This window comes from Lepidochelys kempii, chromosome 1 (genome assembly GCF_965140285.1).
Source record: "Lepidochelys kempii isolate rLepKem1 chromosome 1, rLepKem1.hap1, whole genome shotgun sequence".
In the NCBI taxonomy this organism is placed as follows: Eukaryota; Metazoa; Chordata; order Testudines; family Cheloniidae; genus Lepidochelys; species Lepidochelys kempii.
The window spans coordinates 120634184-120659340 of NC_136380.1; the positions used below are offsets into that span (position 1 = coordinate 120634184).

Below are 25157 nucleotides of genomic sequence, written 5' to 3' on the forward strand. Positions count from 1 at the left end.
TGCCTCAGAGTCTCAGTGGGGTGGCTGTGCAGAATAGATGACACAGTCTGAGGTTGTAGAGTCTTTGAGAGTCAATAGGAGGATGATATGTCTCCCTGGTCCTACCCAATCTTCTCTTTTGCCCATAAGCCTTTGGGGTGGGGGGCACAGTCAGGACTTTCATTATTATTGCTTGGATGGAAATACTGAGCTTGTTCTCTGACCCATTAACATAGAGAGTGAAGGTCACCCCTTTTGCTCTTCCATGCAAGACTGCACCATTTCCATGCCTTTGGTTTGGCTTGTGTGTGTTGGGAGAGTCCTTTTCCTCAAGCCCAGCAAAAGCGAAGGTCTTGTTTTCCTCAAGGGAAAAATCCCCAAGGTAGTAGGGGTTTTTGTTTGTTTGTTTTTTTATGCTTTCTGGGCCTGGTTGGGTAGTTTATTATTATTCGTAATAGTATTTTGTTCTTAAATGTTTATTTATAATTGTAATGTTTATTCCTTGTACACGACTTGCGCTTATGGACAGGTGCTTTATGAATTGAAATTTCTGCACTAATAATGTTCCTCTTTTCAGATGTATTTATTGGGTTCTGGAATGTTCACTGTAAAGGAATTACTTCAGGAGAAGAGCCATAGATTGCATTTAACACTAAGGTTTGTAATGCCGTTTCAGTCCATCAGAAACTAACATTCCTAACATTCTCAAAAAGAAAAGGAGTACTTGTGGCACCTTAGAGACTAACCAATGTATAAATTGGTTAGTCTCTAAGGTGCCACAAGTACTCCTTTTCTTTTTGCGAATACAGACTAACATGGCTGTTACTCTGATTCCTAACATTGTGATTAGTAGGGCCCGAGAGCAGGTTGTGAAAATTGTTTTTGATTTTTAATTAAAAATAAGTGTTCGAAGTTCAGGGGCTCTACTAATGAAAATCAGTTATTGGGTGATGTTTAAAACATGTAGAACATAAGAACCTTTTCAAATATTGGGATAGATTTTTGGTGGCAAAGCATGCAGGGAACAAGGAATGAGAAAGCTGTAATTGTTTGTTGGGAGTTGTCTTTAATTCCGCAAGTTGAAAGTGTACCCACAAGTGCAATTTCTTTTCTCTTTGTGTATTTCATCAAATTGCCTTGGCATGCAGGGTGTGTGTGTGTGTACTGCAGTACACACAGTACACACACTGGCAAAACTGGCTACTCTTAACTATACTGATATCTAAGGTGTGTGAGAGTGAGAGAGACAGACAGAGGAGACCCTGGAAAACCAGAAGCTTTTCTTATTTACATTGGATATCTTAGCTACTGAGCTCTCTGTAAGCTTGAAAGTGTCTCTCTCTCACCAACAGAAATTGGTCCAATAAAAGATATTACCTCACCTACCTTGTTTCTCTACTTATCTATGTAAGGTATTTATATGGTCTCCATTTCTGTAGTATCTGAGCATCTCACAGACTTTAGTGTGTTTGTCCTTACAACACTCTAGCTATAGGAAGAACCAGTCTCAAAGCAGAGCAGATATCTTCAATATTATTTTAAAAAATAATTTACTGGGTGGATTAACGTTGAAAAGCGTCATGGGAGGAGAGTGTCTTGTGGGGATGGTAGCTTGGTGCCAAAGAACAGGGACACAATCCAACCCTTAGGGGTCAGCTTGGAGGTATGAAATCAAGTGTGGGAGAAGTTAGGAAGCTTGTGCAGAGTGAGGGGAGCAGGAGGAGATTAGAAGGAACTGAGCTCAAAGGTGTAACTGTGGGTGACATTGCTAGAGAGGGTTAAAGGTGAAGGTGAGAAACTTGAACGTGATGCGAAGGGAAATCAGTGAAGGGATCTTGGTAGGGGATTAGCATGGTCAGAGACACTGGAGAGGAAGATGATTGCAGCAGCAGCATATTGAAAGCCCTGAAGGAATTGGTGGGAGAAGCATAAAGGAGGTTGCATTAGTGAAGGTAAGAGATGACCAAGGCATGGACAAGAGACAAAAGGAAGTTCATTAAGTTCACAGATCAGTATGTTGTGCGTAGTAGTAATTGGTCTCCTATTGACAACCAGATCTCTCTCTAAAAAAAAAAACTTTTTGTTGCAGGTCTGCTGAAAGTGATCGTGTAGGTAACATCACAGTTATAGGATGGCAAATGGAAGAAAAAACGGACCAAAAGCCTCCTGTAACAAGGTCTCCTGACACCATTAATGGGAGGGTGAGTGTAAACATTGTATCAGCCTCAGATTGTCTTCAGTAATCCTGTATCTATGTTATAGGTAATGTTGTAATCTGCAAATTGTCTCTCCCTCTACCCAATCACTGACTAATTCTACTTAGCACTTACAGTCCTTTACATTTTCAATGTACTGTACAAATATTAGCTGGTTAATCTGTAACAAACAGTTCAATGTTGATGAAATACTTCGGGTAAAGGCTGTGATATACAGTCTTTTGTAATGCTGTGAGTTCTTGAAGATGATGGAATGGAAACTTGTCTGTGGTAATTCTTATTCTATGTGCCCTTAATTACACTGGCTTGTATTGCAGTATACCCTTTAAAAAAACAAAACAAAAAAACCCACTACCTACTGTGCATGATGCATGCCTATGGGAAGTAGCCGATTTTACAAGAAATTCAGTGATGTCCATTTGTGAATCTGAAGGCAGTACCAAGCAAATGCATAAACTAGATTATTAGAAGCTGTCCGTGAAAATGGAAGTTCAAGAAGGACAGATTTGAAGTAGAAATACGATCAAATAGTTTAAAAGAACAGACCACACTATTATCTGAAATCTGGATCTTTTCTGATAGTAACAAGTTGTGTTCTCTAGAGCAGATATTTATAGTTGCCTGCCTGCTTAGAGAACAAGTTTAATGCTTCAGACTCTGTATTGTGAATACATGTGAAGTCATATAATCTGTATACCTGTATTGTGTTCAGAATGTGGATTATCATCATCATTTATTGGGCCAGTAAATTGATGTAGACTATAGAGCTATGCCAGTTTACAGCAGCTGAGGATCTGGCCCATCATTTTTACAGCACTCAGAAGTGTGCTAGGTGCTTTGTAGTACAAATAAAAACTAGGTCCCTTATCTGAAGATCTGATAGATGTTTTTAGTATTTCAGTTTGAGGTCAGGATAGTTATTGTCCATGATAAATGTTTGGAATATGTATTTTAAACATTCCCTGTTTTGAATATTACCTTCATGTCTTTATGTTGAGTCTCACCAGTTTAGCTTGAGTTTTGGTGTTGAGGTTTTACATTGTACAGACTTTACTATTTGTGTCTTTTAGACTGTACTGCCAGTTGATGAAAGTTTAACAGAATCTTTAGGAATCAGATCTAAATATGCTTCATTAAGGAAAGATGTGTTACTAAAATCCGGTAAGCAGCTAACTGGGCAGATATTGATAGCTCACCTACTATCAGATTAATATCTTTGCTCTATGTGTATTGACAGTTCTTACTATACTTAGCATGTTTACAATATCGGTGACAGCTAATCTCTTGTTGCCTCCATCATAGCCCCCATTCAACAAAGCACTCAAGCGTGTGTTTGAAGTTGAATAGGGATTGGTTGCTGAATTGAGACCCATAAGAATAATTTATTTTGTTACCTGCACTACAGCACTTTGTAGTATATACAGCACTTTGTAGTACAAACAATACTTTATGAAGCAAAATATCTTGCATGTTGTTTGCCATTATATTCATCTACCAGGGCCAGTCCTTCCTTCTCCTACAGACTTGTGTATTGGGAGAAAAAATTCAATATGTGAAGAAATTTCAAAAAATTAATTGTTCCTTTTTTCCTTTAAAATACTTGGAATACCTTTTGGATTTGGGGTTTTTTCTTTGACTATGTGTGGAAAGCTCCCTCCTATAAAAATAGCGTTTGAAAAAGCTAGATAGGTAAATGACTTAAATTGGATTTTTACAAGCAGCCAATATTGAATCTAGTCAGTGTAATTTAATGTAATGGGTTAAGGGAGACTTTGTCAATGCTGAACTCAAACCACACATTTACATAATGTGGTTTTAATATTTTAGTATTTGGTGGTGCCATTTGTCGGATGTATCGTTTCCCCACAACTGATGGGAACCACCTGAGAATCTTAGAGCAGATGGCTGAGAGTGTACTGTCACTGCACGTCCCCAGACAGTTTGTGAAGCTTCTGCTTGAAGAAGATGCAGCCAGGTAATGGTGAACAAATGTACATGTGTTGTAATACAGCAGTGATGTGCATCCTTTGCTGAGCTGGCAGAGAATAAATTGTTACGACAAAGAGACTGCAGCAGAAATAGTGACTGCAGCAACTTGGTCGCTGCCCTGTTGTTAACAAAGTCAATACCTTCATGTCACCACTAGATTGGCCATGAACTGTATCTTGCACAGGCCTGATGCTTCTCTCACTTTGGAGTGTCTTACACTGCTTTAACTCTGTTGGGCCAGATTCTCAGCAGGTGTAAATCGGCAGAGCTCTGTGGAAGTCAAATGGAGCTGTGACATTTTACAACAGGTCAGGGGCTGACTCATTGACTTAAACCCTTGATTTTTCACCTGTGTCTATGTAGAGGAAGGTCTAGCCCACAGAGTAACTTACAGTGTGGTCAGGATAAATGGACAGTGATAACAGAGGTGGGGTTGTGGAGATTGCATTATTCAAATAATGATGTGCAGTTCTATAAAAAGCATCTTTAAATACTGAAGTAAATTTTTAATAAGTGTTCTTAACTATCTTTAGTATTTTGGTGCAGCAGTCATTATTTAGTCCAACTGAAAGGTAAAAGGCTGCACAATATGATGGGTCTGTGGGTGTTCCTAACTCATACGTGCCAGCTGGGACAGCTGTACCTGAGGCACTTGAATTCTGCAATGAGGAGTGGGATATGAATACCTAGATAGATTGAGGGCTTGTTACCACCTTCTGAGGGGGTTCCCGTGAAACCTCTGCCAGTGGAGGCTATCCAACTGCTGCACTGTATGGTGCATCCTCCAGGTACCTGGCCACGAGGCTTTAGGTGCACAAGGAGTGTGGGTGGGGCCTGTAGGTAGTTACTACGTTGTTGGCATCTAACATTCTTTGTGCCCTGTAACAGGGGACATTAATAGCAACCTCTTTTTATAGCTATTGAGGATATTAAAATTTCACAAAGTAGTGTGAAAAGAGTAAAGGGATGTATGTATCTATCCTGGCCGATGTGCTGTCTGCCACAGGCTAAATGACATTAATAAGAATGTTGCTGGCTAAGGGTATGTCTACACTGCAATTAGACACCTGCAGCTGGCTTGTGCCCACTGACTCAGGCCTTGCGGGTCTTGGGCTATTCAGGCTCAGGCTGGAACCCAGATTCTTGGACCCTGCTCAGTGGCCTTTAGATCAGTGGTTTTCAACCAGGGGTCCAAGGCCCCATTGGGGGTCGCCAGGCAGGGCCAGCATTAGACTTACTGGGGCCCAGGCCAGAAAGTCAAAGCCCAACCGCATGAGGCTTAAGCCCAGGGCCCTGAGCCCCGCCCCCGGGGCTGACACCAAAGCTTGAGCAGTTTAGCTTTGTGGGTGCCCGTGGCATGCTCTGCTTGCTAACCCCTAACGCCAGCCCTGGCTTTCATATGCAGAAAACCATTTGTGGCACTGGTGGGCCGTGGAGTTTTTATAGCAAGTTGGTGGGGCCTCAGAAAGAAAAAGGTTGAGAACCCCGCTGTAGACCCTTTAGATAGACATGCTAAAGAACCTAAATGTAACCGAAGAGAATTAGAATGAACAGGACAAGCTACTCCTTGGTATTAGACTTTAGTCAGTGGAATTCACTCGAGCATTAGCGAGAAAATGTCACCAGTCAAGGGTACTTTCTGTAGAGTAATGAAGTTCTATGAATGTTCCGACCAATTCTGATTTCATAACAAATACCAGTAATACAAGCTTTTAAATACTGAACAGTATGGCTTAGAGGTGAAAATGACTTTCTGTAATTTAAGAAAAATGGGCCCTTAGATGAAAGGCATTGACATATCTTTACTCTCCATTAAGGTATGCAGAGTATCAGATGATAGAAGTTTTTTCTTCTTTTCATTCAGTATCTTCTATATTGTTAAATTAATAAACAATTCTCTTTAAGATGAATTATTGTCTGTAGGTTTGCTTTCTGCAAAAAAATTCAGTTATGCATATTTTTATTGTATATTTTATTTTCTGTATTATAATCTGGGTTGAAAACTTTAATAGTATATGCTCCCAGGATACGTTAGATCTACCCACGTATTCCTCTCTGTACTGAAACCTTGAGAAATACTATGAAGCTTTAGGTGGCACGCCAGTATAATCACTCCTGTCTACCATTAAGATAACAGCTTAAAAGGTACTTGGGTGATCTTGATTGCTTGATCTTGATTGCTGCTTGTGAAGGGGGGTTGGGAAGGAATTGTTCACCAGGTCAGAGTGGCAGAGACCCTAGCAGTTTTGAGGGTTTTTTTTTGCTTTCCTCTGCAGCATGGGACACAGGTCATTTGCTTGTTTGAACTAGAGTAAATGGTGGATTCTCTAGTAACTTGAAGTCCTTAAATCATGATTTGAGGACTTCAGCAACTCATCCACAGGTTATGAACCTACTGCAGTACTGGGTGGGTGGGGTTCTGTGGCCTGCAATGTGTAGGAGGTCAAATTAGGTGATCACAATGGTCCCTTCTGTCTATGTGTGTCTGAGACCCCCTCAGAGGGTCAGCTGCCTGCTGATGGTGCCACTCATGTAAAGTTCTTCTGCACAACAGCTCTGTGTGAAGAGTAACAGGATGCATATAGCCAGGGGGATATGTCTACCTAACATTTATACTACACTCCATGGTATGTCCATGCCACCATGGTACATCTAACTAAAGGATGTGATAGATTCCACCTCACTTGAAGTCTTTAAACCATGGGCTTGCTGCAGAAATCACAGAATGAAATTATATGGCCTGTTATGCAGAAGGATCTGACTAGATGATCATGATGGTTCCTTCTGGCCTCAAAATCTATGAATTATTGGTAGATACTATATGTTGCCTGTTGGCAGTCAACACATTGGATTATTGTGGGGTGGACAAACTTGCTTAATTTTGATAATGTGCTAAAATACTATATAACTAATAGAGAATTATTCTGTCAATTCCATAAATGGACTTTCAAGTTATACACAGATAATTGGTAAAAATTATGGATCATGGATCTTGAGAGAGCATACAAAAGACACTGCTAGATCTGATTCCTACTATCCCAAATTTGTGTTTAAGATGACTAGAGCCCTGCGCTCTGGGTCCGCATCTCTAAGAATCAACTGGTATCCAAACCTTGTTGTGCACTCTCTTTTATCTGTATCTGCCCCACACCTGCAGCAGTACGCTGTCTCACAGTGCCTCTCAGGAGGAGCATCTCTGTGTGTGTGTGTGTGTGTACTGTATATAGGATCTCAAAGGCAGGGAAGCAGCTGTCTGCAGCTCATAGCCTATGAGGCTCCTTCCCCACCTTTGAGATTCTATATTCCCTCTCCAACCGCCCGCCCCCCCCCCTACAGAGAAAGGGGAGGTGATAACTGCAGACAGTTGCTTCTCTGTATGGGGAGGGGAGGGAAGAGGAAATATAGGATCTGGAAGGCAGGGAAGCAGCCTAATAGGCTATGAGCTGTTCCCCATCACAGTGCACTGGTGGATTCAGGGCATAGATATGGTGTCCCACCCCCTTCTCCTTATTTCTAGGGGGAGCAGAAGCAAGCAGTTCCTGTTCTTCCCAGAGCACAGAGACTCTGCAGCCACATGAAGAGGGAAGGCTTCTTGCTTACCCCCATGTGGCCACATATGGGCCCACTTGGGATCTATCCCTTATAGAAAACGCTGGATAAATGGAGGGAAAGAAAGTAGGCGCCTTAATTTTGCCCATTCTGGTGTATTGGGAGGTACATTTTGAAACATTCCCTTGCGCCTGGAACTCTTTTCATGGAATTCAGAATGTATTGCCTGAGGAGTCTGCTGTGTGACATCACTTGCATTTTTTCTTTTTGCTCAGGTGTACAACTGAGTTGAAAACATATTGCTTTCTTCTTGTAGGGTTTGTGAACTAGAAGAGCTGGGAGAGCTGTCTCCCTGTTGGGAGAGCCTTCGTCGACAAATAGTTACTCAGTACCAAACAATTATACTGACTTATCAAGAAAACCTAACTGACTTGCATCAATACAAAGGTCAGCAAGATTTATTTTCAGTAATAATAGATAATATGTTTGTTATGCATCTTACTTTCCTTTTAAAACAAAGATTCAGAACCAAAAAAGTGGTTTTACTCTTGGTTTGCTAGGAAAAATCAACAGACAAAATATTTGTACTCTCTATTATAAAGTTTTATAGTGATTGTACAAAGAAGCTAATTTATAAATATCATAGTCATTTGTGCAACTTAACATACAAAAGAGGGGATAATGAGTGAGGTCTGGAAAAGAAAAAGTAATCTGCAATTTCCTTAAAAATGAATTACATTAAATTGTTCTTGTTATTTTATTATTTTTATCACCTGCATTCTCTTCTGTGGATTTCCATTAGCATTACTCTCCTCTATATTTCATGTAATTAATGATAAGTAATTATTATATGCTTAATGATAAGTGCTATAATATATTCTGGGGGAATTCTGCGCTTCTATGCGCATGCAGAATTCATGTCCCCACCCCCAGAGTTCTTTGCTTCCCCGCAGAAAAATGACTTCTAATGGGGAAGCAAAGGGAAGCCGCAAGAGTGGTCACACCTCCCTCCCCAGAAGCATGGGCACATTGTTTCAGGCTCCTGGTGCAGCTGGTGGGGAGGTACATCACTGCGGGGTGGCTGGGGATGCCCTGGCTGGTGGCTCCTACCATGCACTGGGCACAGCTGCTAGTGCCAGCTGGACTGGGCGCAGGGGAGGACGAGACTTACTCTTCTCCTGCAGGGAGTGGCCAGGGCCTGGGCCAGGTCAGAACCAGCCCCAGAAATCTCTCCTGGCTACAGGAAACTCCACCCACCCCACCCCCTGCACTTGAACCCTCACCCCAAGGAGCCCCACCTCTTTGCACCTGGACCGCCTTGACCACCTTGCACCTGGACCACCTTTGCACCTGGACCACCACCCTGCTGAGCCCCCACCACCTTCACCTGGACTCCCTGCAGAGTCCCTTTGCCCCTGCACCCGGAACCCCCCAACAAGCCCCTGTGCATCCAGATCCCACATAAACCCAGAGTGGCCACTGAGCCACCCACACCCCGATGCCCTCCCCCCTCCGCCCAACCCTCGTACACATGCCTGGATCCTCACACACTAAACCTCTCTACACTTGGATCCTGCTGGGCTGAGCCCACCCCAGAAATAGCCTGGGGCCCTGCACCTTTGCACCAGGCACATCAGGTGTAGGAAGGCAGGCTCAGCCCTTGCACTGTGTCAGTGTTGGGGGCAGCCTCACTGCCAAATCTGTGTCCTGGGCAGTAGGGGAGGGCTGCAGGATGTTTTCCCACCTCTGTGCAGCCAGCGGCTTGGAGCCTCTACATTTATTTATTCATAAATGTGCAGAATTTTAAAATATTGTGTAGAATTTTTTGGCACAGAATTCCCTCAGGAATAATATAAACTGACCATATAAATTCTGCTGAGCGGATTCAGCTTAATAATAATAATAATAAACAGGAGCTAACTTTCTGTAGGTAATGAACTGTCTTCAGAAATCCCCAATACATTCTGACTCTTTATATTAATAATAATTTTAGAATTTTTAATATCTTAGATATAATAATGTAATATTATTATATGATCTAGGTTTTAGTTTTTATTCCAAGAACCCCAAATCTTTGTTTGATAGATTCTCAGTGGGGTTTTTTTCCCCCTATACTGAGCTCTCTCTAAAGTATTATGGGAATTATTTGATTTCCGTGTTTCGTCTTTTTTAAGGAGTGTGCGTGTATGTGTGTAATTATTTCAAAATCTTAATAAAACTAAATGGGAAATAAGGCAGTTTATAACCGACTGAGTTATGCACAAATGGGGGAATGATGTAACTTTATTTACCCTAATATTATATAGGTAAATAATATTAGTCCAGTTTTTCATTCAGAATGGGGGAAATGATCGGGTGTATTTTGTTTGCTTTTATACTTCTCTTACTATTATGTATTCGTGTTAGGCCATATTATACCCTTGTTCTACATCCATAACTCCTGTTGACAACCGTTGAGAAGGATGGGGTTCATTCATAGTTCAAAGGTGCTGTTTTAACATAGTGTCTTCACTTGTGGTGAAATTCCGCTCTGTACAGAGGGCCAGCATAAAGGTCTAGGCATCACATAACTTCTATTTTGAAGGGTTAAGTGGGACTTGCTATAAGTGGTATGTAGGCTTTGTGCTGGCCTCCCTGCAGAGGGGAAGAATTTATCTCTGAAAGCACAGAACAGCAGTGACCAATGGGAGGAAGGGTGATTTTCATGTGATACGCGAGTTCAAAAGACACTGACCAGTCAATGAGAATAAAGCCAAACCCCAGGAAAGTAAAACAAAGTTTCAGTGTACACAATGCTAACGTTGTAGCATGCATCCCACCTCAGATAGTTAGAAAGGCAGGCGTGTGTAGGTGACAGTATATTACAATATTAATTACTGAGCACAGAACTTGTATTGGTCTGTGCATAATGGATCATTGGAACCCACAGAGCAATTGTCTGTGGTAAACATTAAATTCACCTGTAGCTTTGACACTGTTGTATCTTTACCTTTTTTGTTTAAGGCCTCGATCCAACAAAGCACTTAAGCACATGATAAACATTCTAGTGAAGTCAGTGGGACTTTTCCCATGCTTAAAGTCAAGTATGTGCTCAGGTGCTTTGCTGGATTGATTCCAGGGATCGTCAACAGTAAGAGAAAATAATAGTCCAGTGCTAAAACATAAACTTAATTTGCTAGTCATTTAGACCCCAGTTCTGCAAGGGACTTAAGCATGTGTTTAAAGCTTCCTGAATTGGGGCCTGTAGCAAGGCGGAGACTCACCGGCACGATGCCTCCCACTGGTTGTCCTGGAATTAGCTCTCCAGCCTCCAGGGCGCCCTCTCCAGGCCACTGTCTCGCATATGGCTGGCCCCCATGTCCCTTACCTTGGGTGCTGCCCCCTGGCAGTACCCCCTCCCCCAGGGAACCTCCAACCCTCTATCCCTACCTTGCCTCAGTCTATGGCTACTGCCAGTCAGCATCTAGCCACCACTCACTGGGGCAGACTTCAGTGTACAAGCCATTCATCAGTAGCCAAGGGGAGTTTGCACCTGTTGCCTTTGTCTACTCTCTGGGCTGCAGCCTCTGCAACCCCAGTACCTGGTTTGGCCTTGCACCAGGCCTGCTGCCTGGGGAGTTGCCAGGCAGGAGCTCCCCAGCTTCTCTCGCCTTTCCCCAGCCCTGCTCTGTTGCCTGCTCCCAGGCAGCTAGGTCCTTCTCCCTCTGAAGCTGGAGGGAGTGTGTGTCTAGCTCCTGGCTCCTAGCCCTTTTATCAGGGCCAGCTGAGGTCTGATTGGGGCGTGGCCCAGCTGTGGCTTCTTCCCCAATCAGCCTAGCTTTTAACCCACAGCTCCAGCCCTCTCCCAGGGCTGGCTGTAACCCTTTCTAGACCAGGGAGCAGGTGACCACCCTGCTATAGGGCCTAAGTGCATATCTAATTCCAACTCATTCTTCTTAGATTAGTATTTGGACTCCACCAGATCCAGTAGCTAGTAATATTTATTACTAATAAATAAAGTAATCCAATAATTGTACAGGGACCTGGAATGCCTCAACTGTAAACATCCTCCAGTTTAGTTGTATTTTCCCATACTATACAATATATAAATTACTCAAAATTGGAGTGGAAGTGAGTATAGCAATCCTAACAAACAAATTCTCATAGGCTGGTGAGATGGACTGCACTAGAAGAGTTGTTTGTCTGCTTATTGCTGTCGTAAATGTTCTTCTGGTGGGACTGATTTCTTCACCCCTTGCAATCAGAAGATTTTTAGTATTTTTTTTAAAAGAATACATTCTCCAGGTTCTTGCACTGTATTGTTGTATGCTCTTCCAGCACTTGTGTACAGAGAGACCATGTTCCATCAAAATACAATGAAAATTAATGTATTTGACTGTGCATTGGTTTGTGTTTTAATAGGCATTTCCCCCCCCAATGTTACGGAGTCTTCTCGTACCAGAGGGTTGGTCACAGGGTCTTGAAAGTGGATTTTAAATTAAGCCTATGTTGCCCCTTCACTTTTGTGATCATACAGTTTGGCCCCACCTGGCGAATGAGTGCCAGAAACTCCAAGAGGGGAGGAGCCTACCTGGTGCCCTCAGTGGGTATCTCCCTTCCTTGCAGCTGGCACCATCCAGTTCCCCCAGCCATTTAGGCGGGTGAGTGGCTCTTGTAGCTAACAGCATGTGCCTTGCAAATATACTTACAACTAAAAGTCTGCTAGTCAGCAAATCATACTTTCTGTCAGTATTACTTCCCACCTAATGTGCAACCAGTGTTGAAAGTAACCCCAATCCCCATTTGTTGGTATTTTGACACTGGCAGTTGGTCATGGTTTTATAGGGCAGATATAGAATAAATATTTTTCTGTTACATTTCTCAGGCCCTTCGTTTAAAGCAAGTAGCTTGAAAGCTGATAAAAAATTGGAATTCGTGCCCACAAATTTACACATACAGAGAATGAGAGTCCAGGATGATGGAGGATCAGGTACTTCTCTCTCGTGTGTGTGTGTGTGTATATGTGTGTGTGTATATGTGTGTGTATATATATACACATTATTCTCTTTTTTGGGTTTCCACCATCCAGAGCTAAGTTTCCCCCAAACCAGTGTAGCTTCTGTGCAGTACTAATAATATTTAACATTTTAATAGCAGCTTCCATCCTTAGATCTCAAAGCACTTTAGTAAAGTAAAGTAAGTATCATTACCACTGTTTTATAGATGGCAAAACCAAAGGGCAGATCAGCTTGTCAAAGGTCACGTGGCACATCAGCCTCAGAGCTAGGAAACAGAACCCAAATCTCCCACCTTCCATCCCTGTGCTGTATCTACTGGATTAATCTGCTGGATCCCCTTTGGTTTTAGGAGCTGCCAGGATCTTTTCTGGTTGGCATGACATCAGAGGCCCTCTCCGTTATTTTTTTTTTAGTTTAATTTAATTGTGAGGGGCTGCACTTTAAATGTGTAAAAAGCCATTAACTTGTTTAGGTTGAGCTTGCTTCTTTGTAAAAGACCTAATTTTCTCCTTTCATTTAATGTTCAGCCCCATCCGCCTGTCGACCCTAGCGGCCTTGTGTATCCTTCAGATAGGAGGGATGATAGGCTGAGGTATCAACGTTAATCCTCCTTCATCTTCAGACATGGGAATATTGTCTTTGTAGAATATTGTAGAATGTCTTCCAGAACAAGAAACAGGGGTCCAAGTTTCAAACAAGGGTCTTTTACTTCGTAGCACATGGGAGTTTCTCACCACTAACGCAATTCCAAACTTTTTAACACTCAAAATTGTTCTGAAGACTTCAGTCTCTGTCAGGAATATTTGAGATATTTCAGGAATATTTGAATATTTCAGTAGTTTGAATTTCCACAGATTCAACCAAAGTAAATATGATGAACTTTCATCTGTAAGCACTTTTTGTCCATCCAGATCAGAATTATGACATAGTAACCATAGGAGCACCAGCAGCTCACTGTCAAGGCTTTAAATCAGGGGGTCTACGGAAAAAGCTGCATAAATTTGAAGAGGCAAAGAAACAGTAAGTAGAAGAGTTATAAAATGCATCACCTGCCTTTTCTTAATCTCCAGGCTTTGTAAAATCATCCCATTCCATGATTTTGTTGCACCTCCATTTGGAAGTTCTGCCAAATACTATGAAGATTATGCTATGCTTTTCTCAAAGAGGGGGAAGAGAAAAACAGTTTTTCCATTGTTTTTTGTTTACTGATAGTTCCTTTTCAAATTACTTTTTGTGGAATATTTAATATTACAAGACTGTTGTTAAAATAGCTAAACTGAACAATTTAAGTGTTGAATTGGGCTTAATTCAATTTAAGTTCTGTCTGGCTGTGGAGGTAGAAAATATCATTGGCATCTCTTTAAATATGTTACATTTGATACTTCCACTCCCTTTAGCTTGCTTCCTCAGCGCATCTGGGAAGCATTTTCCAAATCAAAGTAAATTTTGTCTTGGGCTATATCCTAATTTGTGACTCTGGTGTTAACTGAAGAACTGAGATTAGCATTACTCTAATTTACCTTCTGAAGTCAGATAGAAGTTGGCTAAAGTAATTTCTTAGCCTCTTTCTCTTACTAATTTCCTAAAACCACAACATGCTTAGACACCCATTCTACGCTGGAGTCGTCCACCTCTGATCCTTCCCCTAGAGCTTCAGAACTCTATGCAAAGACAGATCAGTTGACTTGTTCTACTCTCCCTAAGAGGCAGCAGCAGTTCCTCAAATGCAAGTTTCTTATTAACAGCTTGGATTTAGTTATGGGCCCAGTTGCTCCAGGTTTCTCTATATTGCCCCAGGTTTTTTGCTGCTGTGTAGTTACTAATTATTCTCCATCCATATTAAAGTAAAAATATTAGGCCAGAATGTGCCCCCTAGATGCATGCCTAGAAAGGACCCACTATACATTGATCTCCCCCTTTCTACCCTGCAGGAGGGAATCATTCACCTCTGTGAATCTCTGTGAGATCACCTTCGGATCTCACCGTGGCTTTTCTGGGGGTTAGCCATTCACACTGCAGGCTGAGGCAGAAATTGAGAAGGCCAGGTGTGCTGAAGGGGAAGGGAGACACAGTTTCCCTTCAGGCTTCCTGGGGTATCTCTGCTCGTCAGCAGGAAGCATGCTCTTGCAGCCCAGGTGACTACTTGGGCTAGCACTGTAGAAATAGAGGTGTGGATGTTGCAGCGTAGAGTGGCACAGGCTAGCCACCTGAATAAAAGGACTCAGGGAATGGGGCAGCTAGACCTTGCCATTGCCAGTGCTGCAGTGTCCACACTTCTATTTTTAGCCTGCTAGCTTGAGTAGAACTAGCATGTGGCTTTTCTACCCAGGCTGGGAGGCGCACTCCCAGTTGCAATGTAGACATACCCAAGGAACTTACAAGAGAAAGATAATTCAGCTCCGGGCTGCATTATCTTTACTGTAGAACCCCCCTTTCGGGGCTACAGGAGCAGCTGCAGCCAAGGGGAGACTTTAGTAGTGCAGCTTCAAGAAGCTGGGAATGCAGCCTGCCTCGGAGTCAGAGCTGGTGGGAAGGCGCAGAGAGAGGGGATGATCTGATTCAGTATTTTTGGAGGCTACTGATTTGTACCATCAGTGGCACTAATTTTAGTAATGGATAGGGCTACTTGCAGTGCCAGTTGAAACCTTAGAGTCAGACTAGTACATGTAATGGTACAGTATTGAGACCAGTACTAACAACTGCCTCCTATAAGTGTGTCTGACATACAGGATGTTCCAGGATGGTATTAGCAAAGATTGTAAATCCAATAGGCTAGGCTGAACTTTTTGTTGTTGTTGATACCAAAATCTGCCTTCAGAAGCATTGGAGATCCGTCTACTTAGTTACTTACAGGGCCCTCATCACTGACTTATCTAAGCACCTAAACCACTGATGTCTTTTTTTCTATCAAATCTATTCAAAACCTCCATTTCCATCCTGCATTTTTCTTCTGGGCCTTCACAAAGTTGCAGGTCTTCTGATCCTATGCTGGAGAATAACTTTCCTGTCGGCAATATCGTTTGCCTGAAGGTAGCACAAATTACAGGCCCTTTCTCTGTTGGACCTAAGTTTCCTTATTCAGTCTATTGGGTATCTCCTATTACAATATTAATGTAGAGTACTTTTGTAATGAAGCTTGAGACGATCTCCAAATCATATAAAAGTGAGCAGGGACAAATACTGTACCTACCAAGATAATCTTAAAATATATTTGATCAGAAGCATAGAAGATCAAGTATGCTTATTGCATTTTATCCTCACCGCTTAACCAGACATCACTGTCTTGGAGCATTTCTTACTCTGATTGTTTGGGGCCTTGCAAGCAGAATGAAAAATGAAATGTCCTGGAACTTGGAAAACCAAACTGCATTGACTTAAAGGGGCTTGACCTGTATGTGTAATTCAGGCATCACATCCTAAACCTAATGTATAAAATTAGAACCATAAAATAGTTCCTAAAAAAAGCACCAGGGTTTCATCTTTGGAGAAAGAAGCCAGAAATATTGTAATAAAGTAAAAGAAATCAGTAACACTTCGGTAAATGCAAAAAATACTGTATCTCAGGTGTAAGACTGGGTAGTCAATCTGCAGTGGCAGAGTCAGTTTCTGTAGCGAGTGTTAGTTCTATTTGGACTGTATTATATAGGAGATACGGCTAGATACTCATAATGGTCCCTTCTGGCCTTAAAATGTATGAATCTCTGAATGTCATTAGGCCAAGAGAGTGTCAATAGCAAGATCCCATCATTTGGATGCCTTATCACATGTTATATTAAAATCTGTAGAGCATGTTTTGGTAACTAAATAAAATGTATTGAGAGTCTAATCTCTCCTTGTTTACATACAGCTTTCATTAACATTTTTAGGGATGAAGTGCTCTAAAGGGGAGAACAGAATCCACTATTAATAGATAGAAAAAACGAGTAGTAGTTAGAAGTCAGTTTTGTGTGGACTTCTTTGCTGCTATACAAACCATAGTATACTAGAATTTAGTGCCATCTTTTTCATTTTCAGTGTTATGTACAGATGACTTTTATTTTTTCCACTTATTGGCAAGAGTATTCCTTGTACACTTATAGCACCCAGAGCAAATAAAACCCATTTTCCTGTGATTCTGCAGTATATGTATATTTTGCTTACAAGTTTAATCGTATGCACATGCCTTTTGAAAATATTAAGCAATTTAAAACGTTTTCCCAAACTTACTTTGCTTTGTTTTCTGCTTTCAGTATTTGCAAACAATTGCTAATTTTATTTTGGTTTTGTTTTTTTAGCAGTTATGAGGAATGTTGGTGAGTTTTCTGTTTCTGAGAGTTTGGAGAGAGAGGTTTTTGATTTTTTTTCTTTTGGGATGGGGCAAACATTGGTGTATTTTAAAGTGTGCAGATTTTTTTAATGTTGTGCATCATAACACCATTAATTGTGCTTTAAATGTCTGTAGCTGCTTCGTAGAACACGATATATGAATGAATTTGTCCTTCCAACTGCAACTTTTATTTTGTAATGAACAGCTAACTTCATACCTGCCTCTGATTTTTATGAAGTCAGGAGACTTTGCAAATTAGAATAATACAATGTGTTCATCTGTTCCTCTGTTACTTCCAAAGAAAAATAGATAACAGAGGGGAAGAGAGACAGCTACAGAAAACAGTTTTTGAACCTTTCACTTCTACTGGATGAGATAACACATGACTTTAAGCCTTTATAATGTTATAACGGGCCTGGTTTATATATTTGAAATTTATCTCTACACTTACACACATGTTCCTAACCCGTGTGCAGTTTTTTCCCCTTAAAGTACTTGGAGTTGATTTGCTGATTATTATGACCATACTTCTTGTGGCCTGATCTGTAGCCCATTGAAGTCAATAGAAAGATTCTCTCATTGTCTGCAGTGTGTTTTGGATCAGGTCCACATATTAGACTATGCATGTCTTCTGAAAGCACCACAGAATGCAAATTGTTTATTTATAACTTTACACATCTAGTGACGTGCAGCTTGTGTGTTCTTTTTTAAAAAAATTTAAGGATAAGGATCTGTTAAGCATATAATATAGCTTACTTGTGCAGAATGACAGCTGTTCATTTGAAAGAGTGATTGCAGATTGGAAAATGAATACGTGTGAACTTCATGCCATAATAGTTTCTTTCCTCTGACCATCCCAGGGAAATGTATTTATTTTTTAGTAAGAGTCTAATCTGAACATGCTGCATGGCCTTCCTGCCAAATAAATCATCTTTCTGCATGTTAACCATTCTATAGTGGAAAGAAATTTATCAGAGGAATTGTCAACAATAACACTGGACACCAAGGAGTAGGCTGAATCAGTATGCAGTAAAAGCACTTAAAAAGGAGCTCTGTTTCATGTATGGATAGAGTGTAGGGGATCAAATGTCCTTCTGTTCCCTGTAGAAAGGTGTGTGTGACCAGAGGAACATAGAATGATGCCCGTTTCAGGGGTTACATCTGCTTTACATCCTTCAAACATGATACTTACCCTTTTAAAGGAGGTCAGACTGGATAATCATAATGGTCCATTCTGGCCTTAAAATCTATTTATCTATGAAAATGCCTTCAGATTGAATTCTAGGACAATTGCTTTTTAAGTGTGCCCCATGAGAGGATCCTGCATTATCTCATGAGCACTCTGTAAAAGTGAATATTACTCCTAGGGGAATTCTGCACCAAAAAATTAAAAATTCTGCGTATTATATTTTAGAATACTGTAAATTTTTTATTTGTCAAAATAACACAGTATAATCACACCAGTTTCGATTATTTTGGTAATCTATTTCAAAATACCTGTCAGCAAGTATGTCTGTAACAATACAGACAACAAAAAAGATTCAGGAAATGTTTTTTGACAAATAGATTCCTTACTAGGCATATTAATTCAGAACTCTGAGTAATAATTCATTTAAACTACAATACAGAACCATATTTCCCATACCCCTCAGAAGTAGTGCAAAGGCTTGGGGGAGTCAGGGGTAATGGAGGAGCTGAGAGAGAGGAAAGTAATTGCTGGGAAGGAGCCTGGATGTGAACTTGGAGGGTTGTTGGGTACAGGTGGGAAAAGTATGGAACAGGTTTTTTGGGGTGGGGTGGGGAAGAGATTGTTAGGGAACTTCCTCCATGTAGACCCTGGCTGACCCCTAGCCTCTCCCATTCAGTCTGGCACATCTGCCTATCCCCATGTGTCCCTGCATCTCCTGTCCACACATGTCCCTGCACCCCAATTCAGACACCCACTCCCCCATCTCCACATGTCCCTGCACCCCTCCTCCTGTCCACACATGTCTCTGCACGCCCCCTCTGCTCCCATGTGTCTCTTCACCCCTCCCCCTCTCCTTATATGTCTCTGTGCCCCCACTCAGCCATCCCCCTTCCCTCATGTGGCCCTGCACCTGTCCCCATGTGGCTTTGCACCTGCACTCCCATTCAGTTCCTGCTGCAGTCTGTCCTCCCCAACTAGCCCTTATAAGTCCCTGTCTGACTCCCCAGCAGCCCCGGGCTGTCTGCCTTCCCATATATCCTGTCTCCTGCCCTGGCCCAACAGGTACTGTGAAGAAGGCACTGCAGGCGCTTTCTCTTCTGTATCTGGCTGGGAGCGGCTGTTTTGTTCTATCACCACATCGCCCCCCGGTGGGCAAAAGGCAGAACTGTAACAATTTTCTGGCAGAAGCTATTTTCTGCACACAAAAAACGTTAAAATATGTATGGCACATTAATTATGTGCAGTGGTGCAGAATTCCCCCAGAAATAGAATATACATTCCTCAAGTTTCCTTGCAAAAGTTTATAAAAATTAAAATATGTTCCCCATCAGTGGCTTAACTCCCCCCACCCTTCCCCCAGAGCAAAAGAATTCAGACTCAGAGAGAGTGATTTGAGGCAATTGCACCTGGGAAATTAGGCTCTCTGATATGCTAAGCATGGCTTTGTCCACCAAACAACAGCTGGCGTTTACACTAACAATAGGTACTTTTATGTCTAATGGCTACAATGAAGCAATTAATGACAGGAAAAAGTGAGGCGGAGGAGAAATAAATTACCATGTGCCAGTTTAGGCATCTCTGACTTGACACTTCATCCAGAATAGGAAAGCACGCTTGTCACACCCTGAGCAGAGACAAAGGCAATAAAACATCTGCATGCTGTTCCATGCAGCTGGTACGTCAGCTGACTCTGAGTGCAGGGTTATAAAATTGCAGTGGAGATGTATGGCTCAGACTGAAGCCCCACGAAATCCTAGACCCAAAGCTCCAGCCTGAGCCTGAACGTCTACACTGCAATTTTGTAGCTCCACAGCCCGAGTTTCATGATTAGAGACTTTCTACTGGTATAACTATTTCAGTTCAGGGTGTGGTTTTTCCCCCCTAAATAGTTATAATGGGTCAACCCTAATGTGGATGCAGTTACACTGATATAAAGATGCATTTTACTGGTGTAGTCTATTCTCCTTTTCATCTGGGAATAAGCTGTACTGGTGTAAGTACTATGATATCAATGTAACTGTGTCCACAGTAGGGTGGGTTGTACAGCTTTAACTCTGCTGGTGTAGTTAAAGTGATATAGCTGTGTGCAGACAAGGCTAAAATTCCTAACCTGGCAAGGAGATATCAGGTGTAACTGTGTAAAGTGTCTGCATTTTGGGAAGAGAGTGGAGCAAGCAACCTAAGGAAACTGGTTCTGTCGCTGCTGACAAAATTTGTCATGCACATTCTCTTCAGAAAATTGTCCTTCCTGTATGTGGTCTGTGAGCACAGTCATTTAGCATTAGTAATTTTGCATCTGAACGTTTTCATTAAATACAGAGGTGCTCAGGTATAAGTGTTCCTGCTGTTTAATTGCGCAATTGGTCTTCCACGGTTAATTGTTAGCTTAGGTAAATTTTGTTGTCTGCAATTCCTTTTTCGGCATGAAGAAGTGTGACTAGAGCGTTTATACCTTCTGATAGATTGTCTTTAAATTGTTTCTTCTTTTTCAGCACTTCAACAAGCTCCCAGTCTATAATATACATACCACAGGACATTATTAGAGCAAAGGAAATTATTGCACAAATCAACACCCTGAAAACTCAAGTCAGTTACTATGCCGAAAGGCTCTCGAGAGCTGCCAAGGATAGATCAGCTAATGGCCTTGAAAGATCACTTGCCATTTTGGCAGATAAGGTACGAGAACAACAAAACAAAATCACTGATAAAAGTGAAGTGAGACATGTTCTGAAGCACCCCTTTTTTTGTGAGCTCCCTGAAAAATCCAAAAATGGTCTCTTTTGTGGCCCCACCCAGCCCCAATGGAAGATAAATCCAGATGGAATTTCTGAATTTGCCACCCTTTATTCAGGTTTTCTCTTCTCTTCCACTCACTCTTGCCTCCACCTCCTATGGATGGAGTGGTGAGGACCGAGAAAGAAGAGTGATACCTACTGACTTCCTTCCCCAAGTTTAAAGTATCATCTCCACCACATGTCCAGAAAACCCTAAATTCACTTTCACACTCATGTCTCTATAATCACTGATTGGTTTGTTGCGCTCATATCATGCAACTGGAACTTGAAGAAACTGGAACACCACAAGGAGTATTCATTATCGTTTCATTTGTATAATAATGACATGAACTTGGGGCAAATTGTAGTGATGCTGTTCAATTAATACTTGACTCCTGTAGCCTGATCTGTAGATTATGAATAAAAATCCCCAGTTATCACTTTGAGGGTTGACAGGTTCTTGTCCCAAGATCAGGGCCGGTATTATTTAAATTATTTTATTGTTGGGAACCCCGATGTGCACAGGTGCAACACTCACACTATAAGAACTCTCTTTTATATTTACAAGTAAATAATTTATTAATATGTTTAGCAAAGTCAAACACTCTAACTCAGTAAGGTAGATAGCAATAATACAGAAAGTACATCTGAACATCCATACTCTCACCATCCCTTGCAGAACAACCTGAAATGTTAGCCATTATTTTCCTCGTCACCGTCACCTTCATCAGTGGCCATCATTCTGGCCCCTCCCAAGGGCTACATTGCTCTACCCCAACTGCCCTTGGGATGCCACTTGTATAATATGTTACGCTGATGTTACCATGTCTAATGCATATTCAGTAAGGGTTTCTCCCCTCTTCCTTATTTGTATTTCCTTCCCTTACCAATGTTAAGGTGTCCTTCTATAGGTCAGTGCATTTATGATTTCTCTCCATTATCATATGTGTCAATTGGTTGTCATGGCACTCTTGTGGTCGGATGTTCCGACCAGAAGCTGGTATCACTTATGTTCTGTGGTTGGCTGATGTCCATTATGGACAAGATTCCACCCCTACACTCTACTTCCAATTCTCCAGAACTTATGAATTACCTACGTTTATCTATGCCAAAGGTCATAGGCCTCATGCTAACTGCTGAAGCCAATGACTTACAGGATACAAGCCTGTAGGTTCCTTGCATTACTGCTGAATATAATAAAGCAGAATATAATGCAAAGCAGTGAATATAATAGAGGTAAACTAGCCCACTGGGCTACACTCCACTCAATAAAAATGGACTGAACAGGCAATCAGAATGAAACTTCTTCACAAGGACAAGAACAAATGCAGTTTTATAGAACTCTTTTGTTGTAGTAGTCTGAGTTCTAAGAAAGCATAGCTAATAAATAAGCAGTACTCTGACAGAGAATGCATTTGATAGTTAATTTACAGTATACCCACTTGGGGTGCCTGTATACTTTCCCATAATGCAAGAATGTATGTGATGAAATTAAAGTTAAAAATATACAGAAAAATACTTGTACATGGTGTATATCTGACCTGTGGATTCTCTGCTGCTGGATATTAAGGCACATAGTTTAGTAAGGTGTTTTTTAAATAGGTGAATAAGAATAGTATCTGAAGTTATATTATCTAGGAGAAAGGTAGGTCAGCAATCCTCATGCTTCAGGGCTTACGTACATCATTTGCCAGAATAAGGAAGAAATTCCCCCCAGGATACAGTATTGCACAGTGAGATGGATGTTTCATGCCTTCCTCTGAAGCATGTATTATTAGCCATTGGCTGAGACAGGATATTAAACTAAATGGAACATTGCCATACCAGAGGAGACCAATTTCTGTGGACTGTAGAAAGGTGCCTGAGGTGTGGTGTGTGTTTTTTTTTTTTGTTTTTTTTTTAAAGACTGTTTCACTTAACAGAAAATGAAGTGCTGGTTCTAGGTAGACGCACTAGGAACTGTAGGTATTTGTTAAATATTCAGCATGTGTAGTCCTAAAATGTCAGTACACATTTTTGAAAATTACACTTCACATTTTTGCTTCCTATACATCCTTTTAAGGCCCTGCTGTAAAATAAGCAGCACAAACTCAAAATGAGGGTAGTTTTTTTTTAATGAAAAAATAAGAATGTAGATAAGGATTTAAAAGTGAAAATGCTTTCAAATTCTGTTTTCTATCATTTTTAGACGCGGCAGCTTGTCACTGTCTGTGATTGCAAGTTATTGGCAAATTCAATACATGGATTAAATGCTGCAAGGCCAGATTATATAGCCTCAAAGGCATCTCCAACCTCTGGAGAGGGGGAACAAGTGATGCTAAGGAATGATCAAGACACCCTTGTGGCAAGATGGACAGGAAGAAATAGCCGATCTTCTCTGCAGGTGGATTGGCATGAAGAGGAATGGGTAGGTTTGCTGAATGGAGGGATGATGTCTGCTGATGTCATCTCCTTTTTTCCCTTTTAGTATCCCTTTATTCCCTAGCCCTATGACCCTTAGCATGTAGCTACTAGCCACTTGTCACCGATATCTACAAGTCTTATTTTGGAGCACATCACTGCATGTTTTAGGCCTGGTTTACACTTAAAATGTATGTTGACATAGCTGTGGCACTCAGGGGTGTTAAAAATCCACACCCCTGTGTGCCAACCTGTATTTTAAGTGTTGATGCAATTAGGTTGATGAAAGAATGGATAGCTCAGTGGTTTGAGCATTGGCCTGCGAAACCCAGGATTGTGAGCTCAATCCTTGAGGGGGCCATTTAGGGATCTTTGGCAAAAAAAATTGGGGACTGGTCCTGCTTTGAGCAGGGGGTTGGACTAGATGACCTTCTGAGGTCCCTTCCAACCCTGATATTCTATGATGTCGTTGTGCTCAACCTAGCTACTGTAGCTTAGGGAGGTGGGGTTCCTACAGCAAGGGAATAATGCCTTCCATCACTCTAAACTGCATCTACACTATGGGGTATGGTGCCACAGCTATGTCACTGTAGTCCTCGAAGGTAGACATGTTGTTAGTTGCCCAAAGGGGTCACTAATAAGTGTCTTGAAGTGCTCCTTCTGCCCTCTCTCTGTCTGCCCTTTGAGCAGCAGGAGCAGAAGCAGGCACTGAAAAATTAGCCTGAGTTTCTTGCATAATAGCAGAGTCAGATCAAGTCTACATTACAGACCTATGCTGGTATAACTCTGTTGCTCAGGGATGTGAAATATTAACACCCCCGAGCAAGTAAGTTATACCGACCTAACCCCACCCCGTGTAGATGGTGGTATGTTGACGTCTTCTCCCACTGACCTAGCTACTGCCTCTCGGGGAGGTGGATTAACTATGCCAACAGGAGAATTCTCTCCCATCGGTGCAGGAGCATCTTCACTTAAGCGCTACAGTGACACAGCTGCATCAATGCATTTTAAGTGCAGACCTGCCCTCAGTCACTTGGGCCACCTGGCTGTACTGCAGTCAGTTCTATATTGAAAGTTAATTGAGTATTCTTTTTAATGAAACAATTAAGAAACATTGTGCAGGGTGTCCCTTTATCAATCTCCATACGCAGCCAAAAAAGAAGGAAAAAAAATAGAACTCTTGCAGTATACGCTTAGATATTAGTTCTGAAAAACAGCTTTTCAAAGGCTTTCCTTGTTTTTTTAATCTAAGTGAGGTGTCTGTTTCTGTTTTAATTATGAGCTGCCTTTTAAAACAGGTCGCACCAAGAATTAAATAACTTTCCATCTAATGTTGCCAATTTAAATGAGAATTGAGCTGTCCGAACAGTGTAGTGAAACAGAATTGAATGCAGTGTTTATTAAAATTGTTGAAATTGATTAGAATTGTGATTAACCCTATGAAATACAGGAGGAAAAGAAATAATGTCAGTGAATTTTAGAGCTAATAATGATGTAAACTTTCCCTTCTGTATCTGATGGCTTATTGATTTTACATTATGCTATAATAGTATGTACGGGAAATTATGGGTGTGTATATATAATATATATATATATAATATATATATATATAATATATATATATATATATATATATATAACTTTTATACCACAATATCATGTATTTTTATATTCACATATGTACTGTGTGTGTGTGTAAATAGACACACCAGCTACATATAAAAGTACTTGATACTGTGGTATAAAGGTTTTATCAGC

General features: G+C 41.3%; 1 protein-coding gene across 18 annotated transcripts in view; it reads left to right on the forward strand.

Moving 5' to 3' along the window:
- Nucleotides 1–25157, forward strand: part of INPP4A (inositol polyphosphate-4-phosphatase type I A) — a 198043-nt gene that overhangs the window by 134340 nt on the left and 38546 nt on the right. For 14 of the 18 annotated variants that reach the window (XM_073352748.2, XM_073352666.2, XM_073352639.2 and 11 more), the window contains 10 exons: nt 557–636; nt 2069–2180; nt 3266–3356; nt 4023–4170; nt 8050–8180; nt 12598–12702; nt 13642–13750; nt 17005–17022; nt 20718–20901; nt 23188–23406. In XM_073352748.2, the coding sequence (XP_073208849.1) occupies nt 557–636; nt 2069–2180; nt 3266–3356; nt 4023–4170; nt 8050–8180; nt 12598–12702; nt 13642–13750; nt 17005–17022; nt 20718–20901; nt 23188–23406 (1197 nt within the window). The remainder of the gene's footprint in view (nt 1–556; nt 637–2068; nt 2181–3265; nt 3357–4022; nt 4171–8049; nt 8181–12597; nt 12703–13641; nt 13751–17004; nt 17023–20717; nt 20902–23187; nt 23407–25157) is intronic. The other 4 variants (XM_073352699.2, XM_073352727.2, XM_073352773.2 and 1 more) reach the window with 1 other exon arrangement.